Source organism: Pempheris klunzingeri, chromosome 5, assembly GCF_042242105.1.
Source record: "Pempheris klunzingeri isolate RE-2024b chromosome 5, fPemKlu1.hap1, whole genome shotgun sequence".
NCBI lineage: Eukaryota > Metazoa > Chordata > Actinopteri > Acropomatiformes > Pempheridae > Pempheris > Pempheris klunzingeri.
Genome location: NC_092016.1, coordinates 1056169 through 1070105, shown reverse-complemented (window position 1 = coordinate 1070105; position 13937 = coordinate 1056169). Strand labels below are relative to the sequence as shown.

General features: G+C 40.5%; 3 protein-coding genes across 3 annotated transcripts in view; all 3 read left to right on the top strand.

Moving 5' to 3' along the window:
- The window catches only part of LOC139200906 (small ribosomal subunit protein eS17), a 164418-nt gene that overhangs the window by 94674 nt on the left and 55807 nt on the right, over nt 1-13937 (top strand). The window lies entirely within an intron of this gene.
- Nucleotides 1755-8456, top strand: actr6 (actin related protein 6). Its single transcript, XM_070830945.1, has 11 exons — nt 1755-2097; nt 2925-3042; nt 3144-3212; nt 3324-3447; nt 4277-4412; nt 4505-4561; nt 4731-4829; nt 5788-5866; nt 5945-6116; nt 7029-7167; nt 8093-8456. Exons 1-11 carry the CDS (start codon nt 2030-2032, stop codon nt 8220-8222), a joined length of 1191 nt encoding a protein of 396 aa, XP_070687046.1. The 5' UTR covers nt 1755-2029; the 3' UTR covers nt 8223-8456.
- On the top strand, nt 9406-13076 carry sycp3 (synaptonemal complex protein 3). Its single transcript, XM_070831292.1, has 8 exons — nt 9406-9550; nt 9640-9721; nt 9818-9852; nt 10210-10327; nt 10846-10945; nt 11884-11982; nt 12361-12465; nt 13023-13076. The coding sequence occupies exons 1-8, from the start codon at nt 9424-9426 to the stop codon at nt 13074-13076; spliced, it is 720 nt and encodes a 239-aa protein (XP_070687393.1). The 5' UTR covers nt 9406-9423.

Genomic DNA, 13937 nt, shown 5'->3' with positions numbered 1-13937 from the left:
ATATTTTTAAATGAAAAAAAATTTTTTTTTTTTTATGTATTCAGCATTTACAGTTAAAATAAAATGACTCCAGGTGTGAGTCCAGGTGTGACTCCAGCTGTGACTCCAGCTGTGACTCCAGGTGTGACTCTAGCTGTGACTCCAGGTGTGACTCCAGGTGTGAGTCCAGGTGTGACTCCAGCTGTGACTCCAGCTGTGACTCCAGGTGTGAGTCCAGGTGTGACTCCAGCTGTGACTCCAGGTGTGACTCCAGCTGTGACTCCAGGTGTGACTCCAGGTGTGACTCCAGGTGTGACTCCAGCTGTGACTCCAGCTGTGACTCCAGGTGTGACTCCAGGTGTGAGTCCAGGTGTGACTCCAGCTGTGACTCCAGGTGTGACTCCAGCTGTGACTCCAGCTGTGACTCCAGGTGTGACTCCAGGTGTGACTCCAGGTGTGACTCCAGCTGTGAACATGTAATCAGTTACTTACCAACCCTGTCATTTAATATTGATTATCTGTCAACCCCACGTTGGATCTAATGCTTGATTTTATTGTTATTATAGTTGTTAAACTTATGATAATTACACTTCAAGTATTTTGTGCTTTTACAGAGTATTTCTATATTCTGGTATTTTGTACTTTTATTTGAATATTAGATCTGAGTACTTCATCTCATGTTGCTGTAAATGATATGAAAAGAAGAAGGTGCTCTTTGTTCTGTAATCTGATCACAGGAGTCGTCCTCAAACATCTTTTACAAATACCAGTAACAATATACGACATGCTCGTTTAACTAGTTAAACAGCTGTATTTACCTGGTTGTCCACTCACCTGTAACTGTGGGATTATTAAAACATGTCCAGACCTTCGGCTGAACAAACTGACCTGGTAACGTTCCTGTTCATAGAGGGAAACACAACATCATGTTTCCTCCTCTGGAAGCACATTGTGATGAAAAAAGATCCTTAAAGCCAAAATAATGAGAAACGTTGTCAAATTTTGAGAAAGTGTTGAGACATTAAGCCTTTAAGAAACTCTCAAAATAACAACTACAGATGATAAACTTTCTTAAAATTAAGGAAAAAAACTCACTAATGCGAAACTTTCTTAGATTAGTGATAAACATTTTAAATAATGATAAAGTTTCTCAAAATAAAAGATGCTAAGTAATTGTTTTGACAGTTTATCATTATAATGACTCACAGGATCTTTCTTTTTCATCACATTGGCAGAAATCGGCTTCAATAATTTACAGACTTTATGGTTTAACGTGGGGGTTGTTCTTGTATATTTTTATTTTATAACCTTGAATTAATACTTTCTGTATTTATCTGCTCTTATTTATGTCTTTGTGTCGCTGCAACACCTGAAATGTCCCTTAAGATCAATAAAAAATTATCCTGTGTGTGTTAAACACTGTACAAAAGTTTAACAGGCAGGGGAGAACTGGATGGGTTGTGTCACGGGTTGGTTCTTATTCCAGCCAAACTAGAACAAGCTGTTTCATCATGTCGATATGAAACAATCGATGTGACAACGTCCTCATTTCTATCTAAGACTCACAAGAAACCTGTAAAACAGGTTTGTAGGTGGTTAATAATCATAATCAAACATTTTGTAAAAATATGATATATTAATATATATTAGATATTTGTTTTTTATGAAATTTATATAAATAAATTAATAGAATAATAGTTAACAGTGTTCCTAAATATTCACTCATTTTCAGCTCAGTGGCGGAAATATAGAACAGGACGCGTGTTTCCACCCGGACGTTTTTCAAAAAGGACCCCGAACTTCGTATCTGATTGGCTATGTCAACCACCAATGAACATAAAGGAAAGTAGAAGTGAAGACCTGATTGGCTGACTCAGAGCGTCACGTCTGCCGGAGACAGGAGAGAAGAAGACGCTGATTGGCGGAGCCAGTGAATTTACTGTTAATGGCGGAGTCTTGTGTTACCGCAAGTGTGGTAATGTGTTCGGATTCATTATTTGTGGAATAAATTCTACTTTTTCTATTTCATGTGGTCCGTAGAGGCTCTAAAATGGCCACGTTAGTTCTCGATAACGGAGCCTATACAGCGAAGATAGGATACAGTCAGGAGAAAGTCAGGTAAGTAATGAACTATTCTATTAGCAAGCTAGCTAACTTTAAAGCTACTGCTAATAATAATAATAATAAACCGTGGGACATGATAATATATTTTAAACAAGACCCCCTCTAACGGTGAATTATCCTTTGTAATATAAAGGATATTTATAACGTTAAGGTTAAGGCCCTCTGAGATTACAATAAACGGAACACCAGGCTCGATTAAAAAAAACAGCCTTTTTGATGTTTTCGATTGGTTTTGACAAAGAAAACTATCGTGGAAAACATCAGTTAATAAAAAATATGAAGCTTCAGACCTCAGACTATAATTCGGCTTAGCCTGAATACACCTGTACCAATAATATCTAATAGTATAATGTCCAATAGTTTGAGGAAGGTAGTTCATCTGACATTGGAAACAGCTTGTATTCATCATGATGTCCTGCCTCTGTAAACACAGATGCTGGTGTGAAGCTGGTGTTGTGCCTCCTGTGTGTTTTCCCTCTGCACAGTCTGTGGCACCATGTGTTCCAAACACAACTGTATAGGCAGTGATTTATCTCAGCAGCTGACTAAATGACTGTTTAGGCCACTGATATTGATTAACAGGCCAATGAACCCACTGCTGGTAAAACCTACACCTTCATGATGTTTCTCCTCATAGACTGATTCCTCAGAGAATCCTTTTGCAGTCACTGACACGTATATTTAAAATATATTTGCTTGTAGATGTTAAGAGCAGCATAAAGCAGCAAAACAAACCCACCGGATGTGTTTTTATTGCCATAGTTTAACACCCAGTAGTTCCAGTAGATCTCAAAGGCGTTGTCTCCTTCGTTTTCCCTCAGCGTCATCCCAAACTGCCAGTTTCGCTCCAAGACGTCCAGATTAAAAACCTTCACAGCCAATCAGCTCGATGAGATCAAAGATCCGTCGGGTCTCTTTTACATCCTCCCCTTCCAGAAGGTGAGAGAGAACGACGGCACGTGGAGGCTGCAGCTTTACAAGGTTTTCTTTTTTAAAATGGTGTCAGTGTTTCTGTCTCATCTGCTGTTTGCTCTCTTCAGGGTTATCTGGTCAACTGGGACGTCCAGAGGAAAGTGTGGGACCATCTGTTTGGAAAGGAGATGTTTAAGGTTTGAAGTCTGCTTCCCTTTTGTCTTTGTCTCCTTCTGGACGTATAAGGAATGTTTTTACTTCATGGCTCTGTGTACCAATCTAATCTGGTCTGTGTGTTCTGGGTCCAGGTGGATTTCGCAGACACCAGCGTCATCATCACCGAGCCGTACTTCAACTTTTCCTCCATCCAGGAGTCGATGAATGAGATCCTGTTTGAGGAGTACCAGTTCCAGTCGGCTCTCAGAATAAATGGTGAGTCAAACTGGATGCTCGGCTCTTCTTCTCGTTCTGGTTCCAGTCCGCTTTGGCTCTGTCCTCCATGTGGCCTCGTGGAGCGTTTCAGAGAGTTTCTCCTGCTGATCAGTGTTCCTGCTCAGATTTAGCTGGTTTGGTCCTTAAACTGATGTTGGAGCTTCTAACAGGATCAAACAGGCTGCGTTTCTTCTTCTTCTGCTGCTTTAAATGTGTTTCTAACAGGATCAAACAGGCTGCGTTTCTTCTTCTGCTGCTTTAAATGTGTCTCTAACAGGATCAAACAGGCCTCGTTTCTTCTTCTGCTGCTTTAAATGTGTTTCTTGGATGTACTTCCTGCTTTGTTGTGCTGCAGCTACAGACAGCAGCTAAAGTCACAGTCAGAGTGTTTCTCCATCCCAGATGAACCTCTGGTCGTCATGGTGTTAAAAACCCTCTGAGCGGCTGACGTCTGGCCTGGTGCCCCCCCCCATTAGAGAATAATACTGATGTGCTGCTGGAATATACCACTGACAGTCTGCAGGGGGGCTTTTATTTTGAAAACTGAGCTGAAAGTCTTTGCCTTTTGTCTGTCTGACTTCCTTTTGGTCTTATCTTGAGATAACGCTGTTATGAATTAGCGCTTTATGAATAAAGACTGATTGATACGACAGTTGTAGTGATTAATATCATTAAGGACAAATATGTTACTACTTATACTTTGGAACTGACCCCATGTGTGTTTGTGCGACTATATTTTCACATTTGATGGTTATTCCTGATGCAGATTTGGCCTTAAATGTAATGAAACAAAGGATTTAAAGGTCTTTAATTTTGCTGTGTTCCCCAGCGGGCTCCCTCAGCGCTCATCACTTCTTCCACACCAAACCGTCTGAGCTCTGCTGTGTGGTGGTCGACACCGGATTCTCCTTCACCCACATCGCCCCTTACTGCCGCAGCAGGAAAATGAAGGAGGGCATCCGCAGGTCAGAGGGCCGATCGTTCAACCTGCAGCAGTGTGACTGTGTGTCATGATGACAAAGTGTGAATCACCTGCTCGGTTTGTTTTGCCCTCCAGGGTCAACGTAGGAGGGAAGTTACTGACCAATCACCTGAAGGAGATCATCTCATATCGGTACGTTCACCTCACCTCGCTCTGCTGTCTTCTTTAGTGTGAGATGGTCGAACACTGATTCTTTCTTTTGGTTGATAGTAGAAATAAGATTATTTCCACTTTAAATGATTGGACAGAGGTCGCTGCTGCTTTTCAAATAAAGACAAAAGAATCTGTCTCCTCCTTCCAGTCAGTTACACGTCATGGATGAAACTCATGTGATCAACCAGGTGAAAGAAGACGTCTGCTACGTCTCCCAGCAGTTTTACAAGGACATGGAGGTCGCACAGTAAGCCCACAGAAAACACCGACAGCCTCCAAGCTTAAAACACACAAGTTAGATCGTTCTGTCTACTAAAGGAGGGGGAACCAGACTAAAAGTTTAAGTAGATCACCTCAGCCAGCAGCCACCAAACGGGCTGCAATGGCTGCAACGTGATCCTTTGGGACAACTGCACCTGATCACAGTAGGTCCACTAAAAGAGCTTGTTTGATCCACTGACAGGCTCAGAGTGTTATTCTAAGTGTGTGACAGCATCATGGAAAGGATCCCTACAGAGAGAGACCTGGAAGATCCTTTTGGTTTAACCACAAACAGCCGTTATATCATCATTACTTTAAAGCCGCCAGACTCCATTGACAAAATCAGTGATTTTACCTAGCAGAACTCAGGAGCTGCTGGTGCCTCAGTTAGTTTGTTTGTGTTATTGTGTGTGACACAAATATTGTGCTGGATCCAAACTGACCCTTTAAAACACACCAAAGTCACACAAACAAACTAACTGATGGAGGCAGCAGCAGACCAGCAGCTCCTGTGTCCTGTTCTCTAAAATCCCTGTTTTACTGAATGTAGTCTGGTGTGTGTGCTGTTTGTGGTTAAACCAAAAGGATCTTCCAGGTCTCTCTCTGTAGGGATCCTTTCCATGATGCTGTCACACACTGAGAATAACACTCTGAGCCTGTCAGTGGATCAAACAAGCTCTTTTAGTGGACCTAGTTTGATTTCAGTTGCCTCAAAGTATCAAGTTGCAGCCCGTTTGGTGGCAGCTGACTGAGACGATCTGGACCAATACCAACACTTTTACTACCTACCACAAAACAAGTAAAAACAGGGTCCTGATTTAAAATATCAGTTATGCTTTAAGTTATTTGTGTTCCAGATGATCAAAGTACAAAATATTCTCAGCTTATTATTGACTTGATAAATAAGTGAAACACTGAATGACAGTTGCTCTGTGTGTCGTCAGGATGAAGGGGGAGGAGAACACAGTGATGAGGGATTATGTTCTTCCAGATTTCAGCTCCATAAAAAAAGGCTTCTGCAAGGTGAGAAAACATTTTCCAATATTTTGTACTGTGAGCTCTTCTGATGACAGAGAGACATGATGTCTTTCTGCCCACCAGCCACAAGAGGAGATGGTCTTCAGTGGAAAGTACAAGACGGGGGAGCAGATTTTGAGGTTGGCCAACGAGCGCTTTGCTGTCCCTGAGATGCTCTTCCACCCGTCGGACATCGGCATCCAGGAGATGGGCATCCCAGAGGCCATCGTGGACTCCATCCAGTCCCTGCCGGAGGGTCAGACCACGTCCTGCATTTCCTGCTTTACTGACCAAGTTTAACAGCTGGGTCTTGAAACACAATGATTAGATTATAATGTGTGTATCAGAATCAGAACTCCTTTAATAATCCCCAGGGGGAAATTGCTTTTTGTTACACACAGCTCCAAAACAAGAAGAATAAACTTCAAACACAAAAGTGATTGAATAATAATGATACAAATAATACCACTACAGTGGTCCCTCGTTTATTGCGGGGTTACGTTCTAAAACTAACCTGCAATAGGTGAAATCCGCAAAGTAGTCAGCTTTATTTTTTACAATTATTCTATATATTTTAAGGCTGTAAAACTCCTCACCATACAGTTTAGACACTTTTCTCAGACAGGCATTAACATTTTCTCACATTTATCTCTTGTTTGACTTAAAGGCACTTAAAAGTCACACTGCTAGCGATTGAACATTTATGTAAATTTGGCAAGCCGAACGCCTTCTGTACTGTACAGAGACACGGCACGGAGGAGATTGGTTGACCTTGGTCTACAGTCCCTTAGCCAATCAGGACGCAGAACACAATGTGCGTTCATGCACTGTAAAAAAAAAAAAGCATGCAAAATTGCACAAAAAAAATCCGCGAAACAGCGAGGGACTACTGTACTACTAATAATAATATATAACAACATGTACACTCAGAGTGAGGAGCTGTATTATATAATAATAATAATTATAATAATAATAATAATCAGGTGAGTCCGGAGTGTTTCTGTATGTACGCAGCCTGTATGTGTGATGTATAGTAAAACATAGAACTGTAAAACTAGATGCTGAAAGCTAAAGCGACTGTATTTTACCGTTTGTCCACGTTTAGTTCCCGTTTACAGTGAGAGTGTGAGAAGCCACTAACACTCTTCTGACTGTCCTCTATCATCAGACATGCAGCCACACTGCTACCAGAACATCGTCCTGACTGGAGGAAACACTTTGTTTCCCGGCTACAGAGAGCGACTGGAGGCCGAGCTGCGGTCACTCACCCCCGCCCACCTCCCCGTGTCAGTCCTGCAACCTGCGAAGTAAGTTCAGTTCGATGTATAGTTTTATGATGTAGATCTTCAGCACTTTGGGGCAAATCAAAGGGTAACTCCAGTGTTTTTAAACCTGGGCCCAATTCATACGGATTTTAAAACGCTATGAAAACAAAGAAGAAGAAAACAAGAAGTAAAAAGAAAAAAACAGTACAAAGCAACACTGGCTTTTATCGAGACCACTTTTATAGTTTATTTACTTAAATAAGAACTCCAGTATTTTTAACCCTGGGTCCTATCTGTCCATATGCTGGTGTCTAAATGACAGGTCGGTACTAAAAGTGTTGGAATTGGTCCAGTAGGCCTGTAAGATCCTTTTGGTTTAACCACAAACAGCCGTTATATCACTCTCTGAAAACACACCAGACTTCATTCACAAAAACAGGAATTTTACATTGCAGAAAACAGGAGTTGCTGGTTTACTGTAGCCTCCATAACTTTGTTTGTGACTTTTTTTTTTTTTTTTTAAAGGGTTAGTTTGGATCCAATTAAATATCTGTGTAACACACAATAACACGACAAACTAACCAGTTGAAGCAGCAGCAGTCCAGTAACTCCTGTGTTCTGTGAGGTAAAATTACTGTTTTTGCCAATGGAGTCTGGTGGCTTTGAAAAGAGTGGTATAATGGCTGTAAATGGTTAAACCATAAATATCTTGCAGGTGTATCTCTGTAGGGATCCCTTCCATAAAATAGGGAACAAGTTTATAAATACTGGAGTTCTCCTTTAACCTCTTGTATCAACTATAAATCTGACTTGAGCCTCAGTTTGACAGGAAGAGTGTTGCCTGCTGCAGACATGCAGGCTTACTTCTTAACTTTGTACTGCTTTTTCTGTGGAAAGAATTCAAGATAATGTCTCCTGTGTCTCTGGAATAATATATTTAATGGTATCTTACTGTCTTGTCCCGCAGTCCAATCTGTTATTCATGGGAAGGAGGGAAGCTTCTGGCCCACAATCCAGACTATGATGAGATCGTGGTGACACGAGAGGACTACGAAGAGAACGGACATTATATATGTGAAGAAAAGTTTGATATTTGACTGAGAGGAAGCGCTCATGGACGGCGTTCTGAAAACCTGCCACCTGTTTATATCTCAGTTCTGATTCACTTCCAGGAAAAACAGGAAGTAAAATGAGGAACATTTTCTACAGCAGTTATATTTTATTTCAGTGTGTTTATATTTTTTTAATGTGTATGTGCTGAACTGTCAAAGGGTGGTGAAGCCTTGTTGGGACTGTTAGTAATTCATGAGTATGATTTAAGAAGTATTAAAAATATTTCAACTGTCATTTAACATTTAAATAAGAGCTTCCTCTGTGTCTCTCCTTTGTTTGTGTTTCATTTGTTGGCCAGATACCATTTTTCCTGCCTTTTTGTTAAAAGAATATTCAAAGTACTTTAATTTCATTTGCAGAAATCTACAAGAAACCTTTAGTAGTTTGGTCAAAAGCAACACAATCTTTTTCTTTTTGCTTATATTATATATATATTATAGATAGATAGATAGAGATATATCATGTTGAAACATTTTTTTTTAATGATCTGTAGTGGATTATTTCATATTGCATGTAGTTCTTCTCCCCCAGTATTTCACATTTGAATCATATCAAGATAAATGTTAATTTTGTCATACGCCTCCTTATTTTTGACATTAACGCATGAATAATCGTGTAAGGTTATATAATAGGATAAAGGTAACACAGGGAATTTTTACTTTTAATACTTTAAATACATTTTCCAGATTATTAGTTCTTACTGTGACTTAAATGACATAATAGAATTAATTTTACAGTGTTATTAGCACCTTTGCTTGCCGTTAAAGGCCGCTGATAAAAACACCGGTATGGTCCTTTAAAGGTCAGCCTCGTTCTGGTTGTGGCGGGAATCGGGCCGCCATTCGATGACGCAACGCTGTTAGCTTAGCCTGGTTAGCTAAGCTCGGTTTAGTTTGTCTTCGAACTAGTTGAGTTTGTCTTCACTCGAAAACTAGAAGCCACAACCGAGGTCCGTTTGGTTTGAAGAATTAGCTCAAATTAAGTTGTGTTGTCTTTTTAATGACATTAGTCAAACTCATTTAAGAGAGATATATTAGCGGCAAAATTCTAAGCTAACATTAGCAGCTAGTTAGCTGGATAGCATTAGCCGCCACTAGCATATTCCAAAATAGTGCCGTCTGCTAGCTTGTGAAGCTAAAGTAACTGACGCTAACTAAATCTGTGCCAAAAGACCAGGCCGGGAGAATGGCGACAGCGAGAAAACAGATGAAGAAGAAACAGTCAGAGGAAAAAGCAGATAAAAAAGTGTTTGATTTTATTCAAGAGGACCAGAAGAAAGAGCTGAGCGGCTCAGAGGAGGATGCTAGAGAAGGTAAGCTAACTTTAGCTTTAGCTGACGTTAGCTTAGCACACTGATGTAGCTGATGGAAGGAGAATTCTGATTATTGTTGTCCTGACAAGATGAAACTCCGATAGTGGACAAGGTGGCCAAGAAGAGACCTGCAGCTGACTTTGAAGAGGAGGGACCAGCCTGTGCTGTGGGGTATCACACATTAATACTGTTTTATTACGGTGTAGTGTGGCTGTAGTAAATGTGTAGTAGTTGATGCATTTAACTTATATGTTTCTGTCCATCCAGAAATGAGGTCCAGTCCATGTTGGAGAAGTTCGGATGTAAGTGGGTTAATGTTTTTGTGTTTTATATCCTGGCTGAGGCTTGAACATGTTTGTTACAGACCAAAAAGTCCCCATAATGTTAATAGCACATGCTGAAAAGTAACATAAGGTTTTACACTGAAGCTTTAAGGTTTTATTTGTCTCGTACACAACATACAGTGTCTCTACATGGTCCCCTCTGCTTCTGTGCTTGACATAATAAAATGTAGAATATTCAAAAATGTGAAATTTCAGATGGTGTTAAGAAAATATAAACACCAACACATGCATATTATATATAATGTATGTGTAAGACGTGTGAGTGTATCCAGCTGTGTTCCTTAATGTGGCAGAATGGTGTTTATTTGCTTCCAGCTGATATCAGTAAGGTGATGCAGGCCAAGAAGAAACGTCTGGAGTGTCTGACGAAGAACTACATGAAGGGAAGCCAACACAAGCTGGAGCAGCTGTGGAACAACTATCACTCCCAGAGGTTTGACTTAACGTCTCCCTGTGACCTGCTGAAACTGTTTATATCTGGAGGGAACTGAGTCACTGCTGCAGGTTAAAAAGATGTGCAATTGATAATAACAATGACAGAATATGTTAAGTGGGAAATGAATCAGAAGGATAGAAGTTACAGCAGTGTGAAATTAAACGAGCACACGACTAAAATTCATGATTATCTTAAGATAAAAAGTCTTACAGATGGCCTTCACAACTCAGCATTAGGATGGCTTAAAGTACATTTACCTAAGTGCTGTACTTAAGAACAGTTTTGAGGTATTTAACTTGAATATTTTCTTTTCAAGTCAGATGGAACTATACTTTTTACCTCACCACATTTATTTGGCAGCTTTAGTTACTTTGCAGTACTTTGCGGATCATTAATACAGAATACAGAACAAATAAATGATGATATATTGTTATAAGTGGAGATAAGTCGTCATAGCTCCTTGGGGGAAATGTGTGTGTGTGTGTGTGTGTGTGTGTGTGTGTGTGTGTTTGCAGGCAGAAGATGACTCAGCAGTATTCCCAGCAGGTGTCCTCTGCGCTGCAGCAGTGGGAGGCTGAAGCCCAGCGAGCTGAGGAGCAGGAGGAGAAGTTCAACGTTCGTTCACTTCTTTTCTTTATTGGTCCGATTGTCCACCTGTTGTCCGTGTCAGCAGGTTAGAGCAGCCACACAGCCTTCATTAGCCACACCTGAGCCGTGCAGTTGGCTGCTGCTCACCCTGAGAGTCGGAGTTTCACCTATTTTTTCTGTTACACGCAGTTCACAGCAAAAATAGACAATAAAAATGATCTGTGACAGACAGATTGACATAATATCAGCAACATTATACACCTTTCACTGGAGTTTTAATGTCTACCTGTAGAATATGATACAAACATGTTTTAACTTGTCACTTCCTGTATTGGTTTAAAATTTAAAGCCCCGAAGCGTTTTTGTGGACAAGTTCCCTTCATTTGTTGGCAAGGCTGTTATTTGATGGCCATTATCAAAGGCAACCTCAGTCCAGAAAAATAGGCTGTCAGTGCAGCAGCACTCCAGTTGTTAAAGATGCTGCTGTTATCTAAGGTTTCCATACCAACGTCTGACTTAAAACTCACACAAACTGTTAAACAGGGCAAAAATCTACACTTTTATAGTCTCCTAAAGTGTGTGAGGGTGGTTTGTCTCCTTTTACCGCACAGTCCCTGGTTTTGCATTGAAGCAGGAGTAATCTAATGATACAAGATAGTACAGCAGTCCAAGGGGACGCTTTTACTGTTAATACTTTTGAGTACATTTTAGATTATAGTTACACACTTTTACTTAAGTAATGTTTTCAATACAGCACATGTGACTGAGTAGATTTACAGTGAGGTATAGTAGGAGGACATATGAAGCACCTGAGGGGTTTGCACATGTATCAATATTAACATAATATGAATCTTGCTTCAATCGATCAGAGTGCAATCAAATCCCGCATAAGACATTGATGCATTAAATACAACTTGTGCTGAAAACAGCCGTGACTTTATGGACTGTGGTTGTGCTCTCTGTAGAATCTGTTCAGACAGCAGCAGAAAGTCCTGCAGCAGGCCAGAGTGGTGCAGAACCAGAAGCTGAAGACCGTCAGAGAGCTGTACGAGCAGTTTGTGAAGGTGACGACGTGTGAAGGATGTTTTCATTCCTCCTGTTATGTTCTGCTTGCAGACTGAAGATGGAGGTCTGTGGATAATAATCCCTCTAAACCAAGTCAGAGTGGGTTTTTTTAAAGATCAGTTGGTGATCCAAACCAATTCTTAATTCTCTTCTTTGGGTTGTTTCCGGTTTCTCCTCCTCGGCTTTGGCTCTAAGGTTGGAGATCTTCTAGCTGTCAAATTGATGGAAAAACTGAGACAAAGTCAGCAACAATTTTAGGAGTTTGGTCACAGACTGAGCACAAGGACAAGTAGATAAGAAATGCAAAAGAGTCTGAGATCCCTGATGCATAATGAGTTTGTCATTTTGGTTTAAGTCCGTCACCTGTGTGTCAGCAGAACATGGAGGAGACGGAGAAGAGCCATGACACTTTCCTGCAGGGGGCGCAACAGGAGCTGAGGAAGGAGATGGCCACCCTGCAGAAGAAGATCCTCATGGACACAGTGAGTGCAGATCTCAGTCTGTATAAAGAAGTGGACGCAGGTTCGTGGTCTGAACCGTGAAGCCGCTACTGAAGAGCCTCAAAGCTGCATTCTCTCTAATGTCTGTGTTCAAAATAGAATCTGGTCGTGTGAAAGTGTAAAGTAACGCTGCGTCGACATATCTGTTAAATGTTTGAGTTAATGTGGCCAATATAGCTGAATGAATAAAGGGCAGTTCTCAAACATTTTTATTTAAATGCATCTGACATGAAGTCGTCGTTCCCTGTGGAGACAAATGTTCGAGTGCAAACTGCTTTTTCAGGGATTCTCGCAGAATTTCTCCATCATAGATAGAATAGAGCAAAACACACATAGAGTGAGTGAATCTAATAATATAACTAAAACTAATCAGGAGAGTTTGGATAAACAACAAAATGAGACAGTAAAAGTGAAAAAATACACAGAAATGAATTAAAGTTAAAAACTCTGTGTGTCGTGTCGAACAGGACGTGATGTCAGGTGTTTATGATGTCATATCCTCTTTGGCTCCAAGCTCACGTTGCCATTTGTTTCCACAGCAACAGCAGGAGATGGCCACGGTCCGTAAATCGCTGCAGTCCATGCTGTTCTAGCCCGCCGTTACCGCGGCGACGGCACTAGCTCCCCACTTGAGAGGACGCAGTGTTGGTTGGTGGTTGTCACCATGGTTACTCCAGATGTGATCTGGTGGCGTTGCCATGGTTACAGGTATTTACAGCGCTACCGTGTTCTCTGTTCTGTTACTTTAACAGTTTCAGCTACTTTGGTTTTTGTTTTACTTGTTTAATAAAAGTATGAATGAGGCTTCGGTTCATCCTGCGAAGAGACGTTTCAGTTCCACGTCTGTCAGCGGGAGAGAAAACAGAATACGAGTTAAATTAGAAACCAAGATATTTATTTTATTATTATAATATTGAAATCTAAAACTGTGAAATCATTTTGACCCACTGTGAGAGAGCAAAGAATAAATAAATGGTTGTTTTTGTTTTGGCCAGTTTGTCGCACGTTCTTTGATTTTACAGCCTCCAATCAGAGAGTGAAGAATTCAGTTAGATGATGATAATGAATATGAAGTGTGTTGGTCCAGTACAGGGGAGTTTTGGAGGGTTGCTGCATTTTAAAACCTTTTCAGTAGTTCTAGTCACACATCGCAGTGAGAGATAGTGTCTGTACAAAGAAATGACCTTTTGGTTTAACCACAAACAGCCATTATATCGCTCTCTGCACACACACCAGACTACATTCACTAAAACAGGGATTTTAGAGAACAGAACTAATTAATTTAGAACTAAATGTATGTAAGCATGTATGTGTGACCAGGACTGCTTACAACCATTTCACAACCAAAACTGGGCAGAAAAAAGGTTTTATATTAAATAGCATGAACATTATTTTACATAAATTGAATATACAAAGTATATAAGGTTAAATGACTAACTAGACTGAGTAGACAA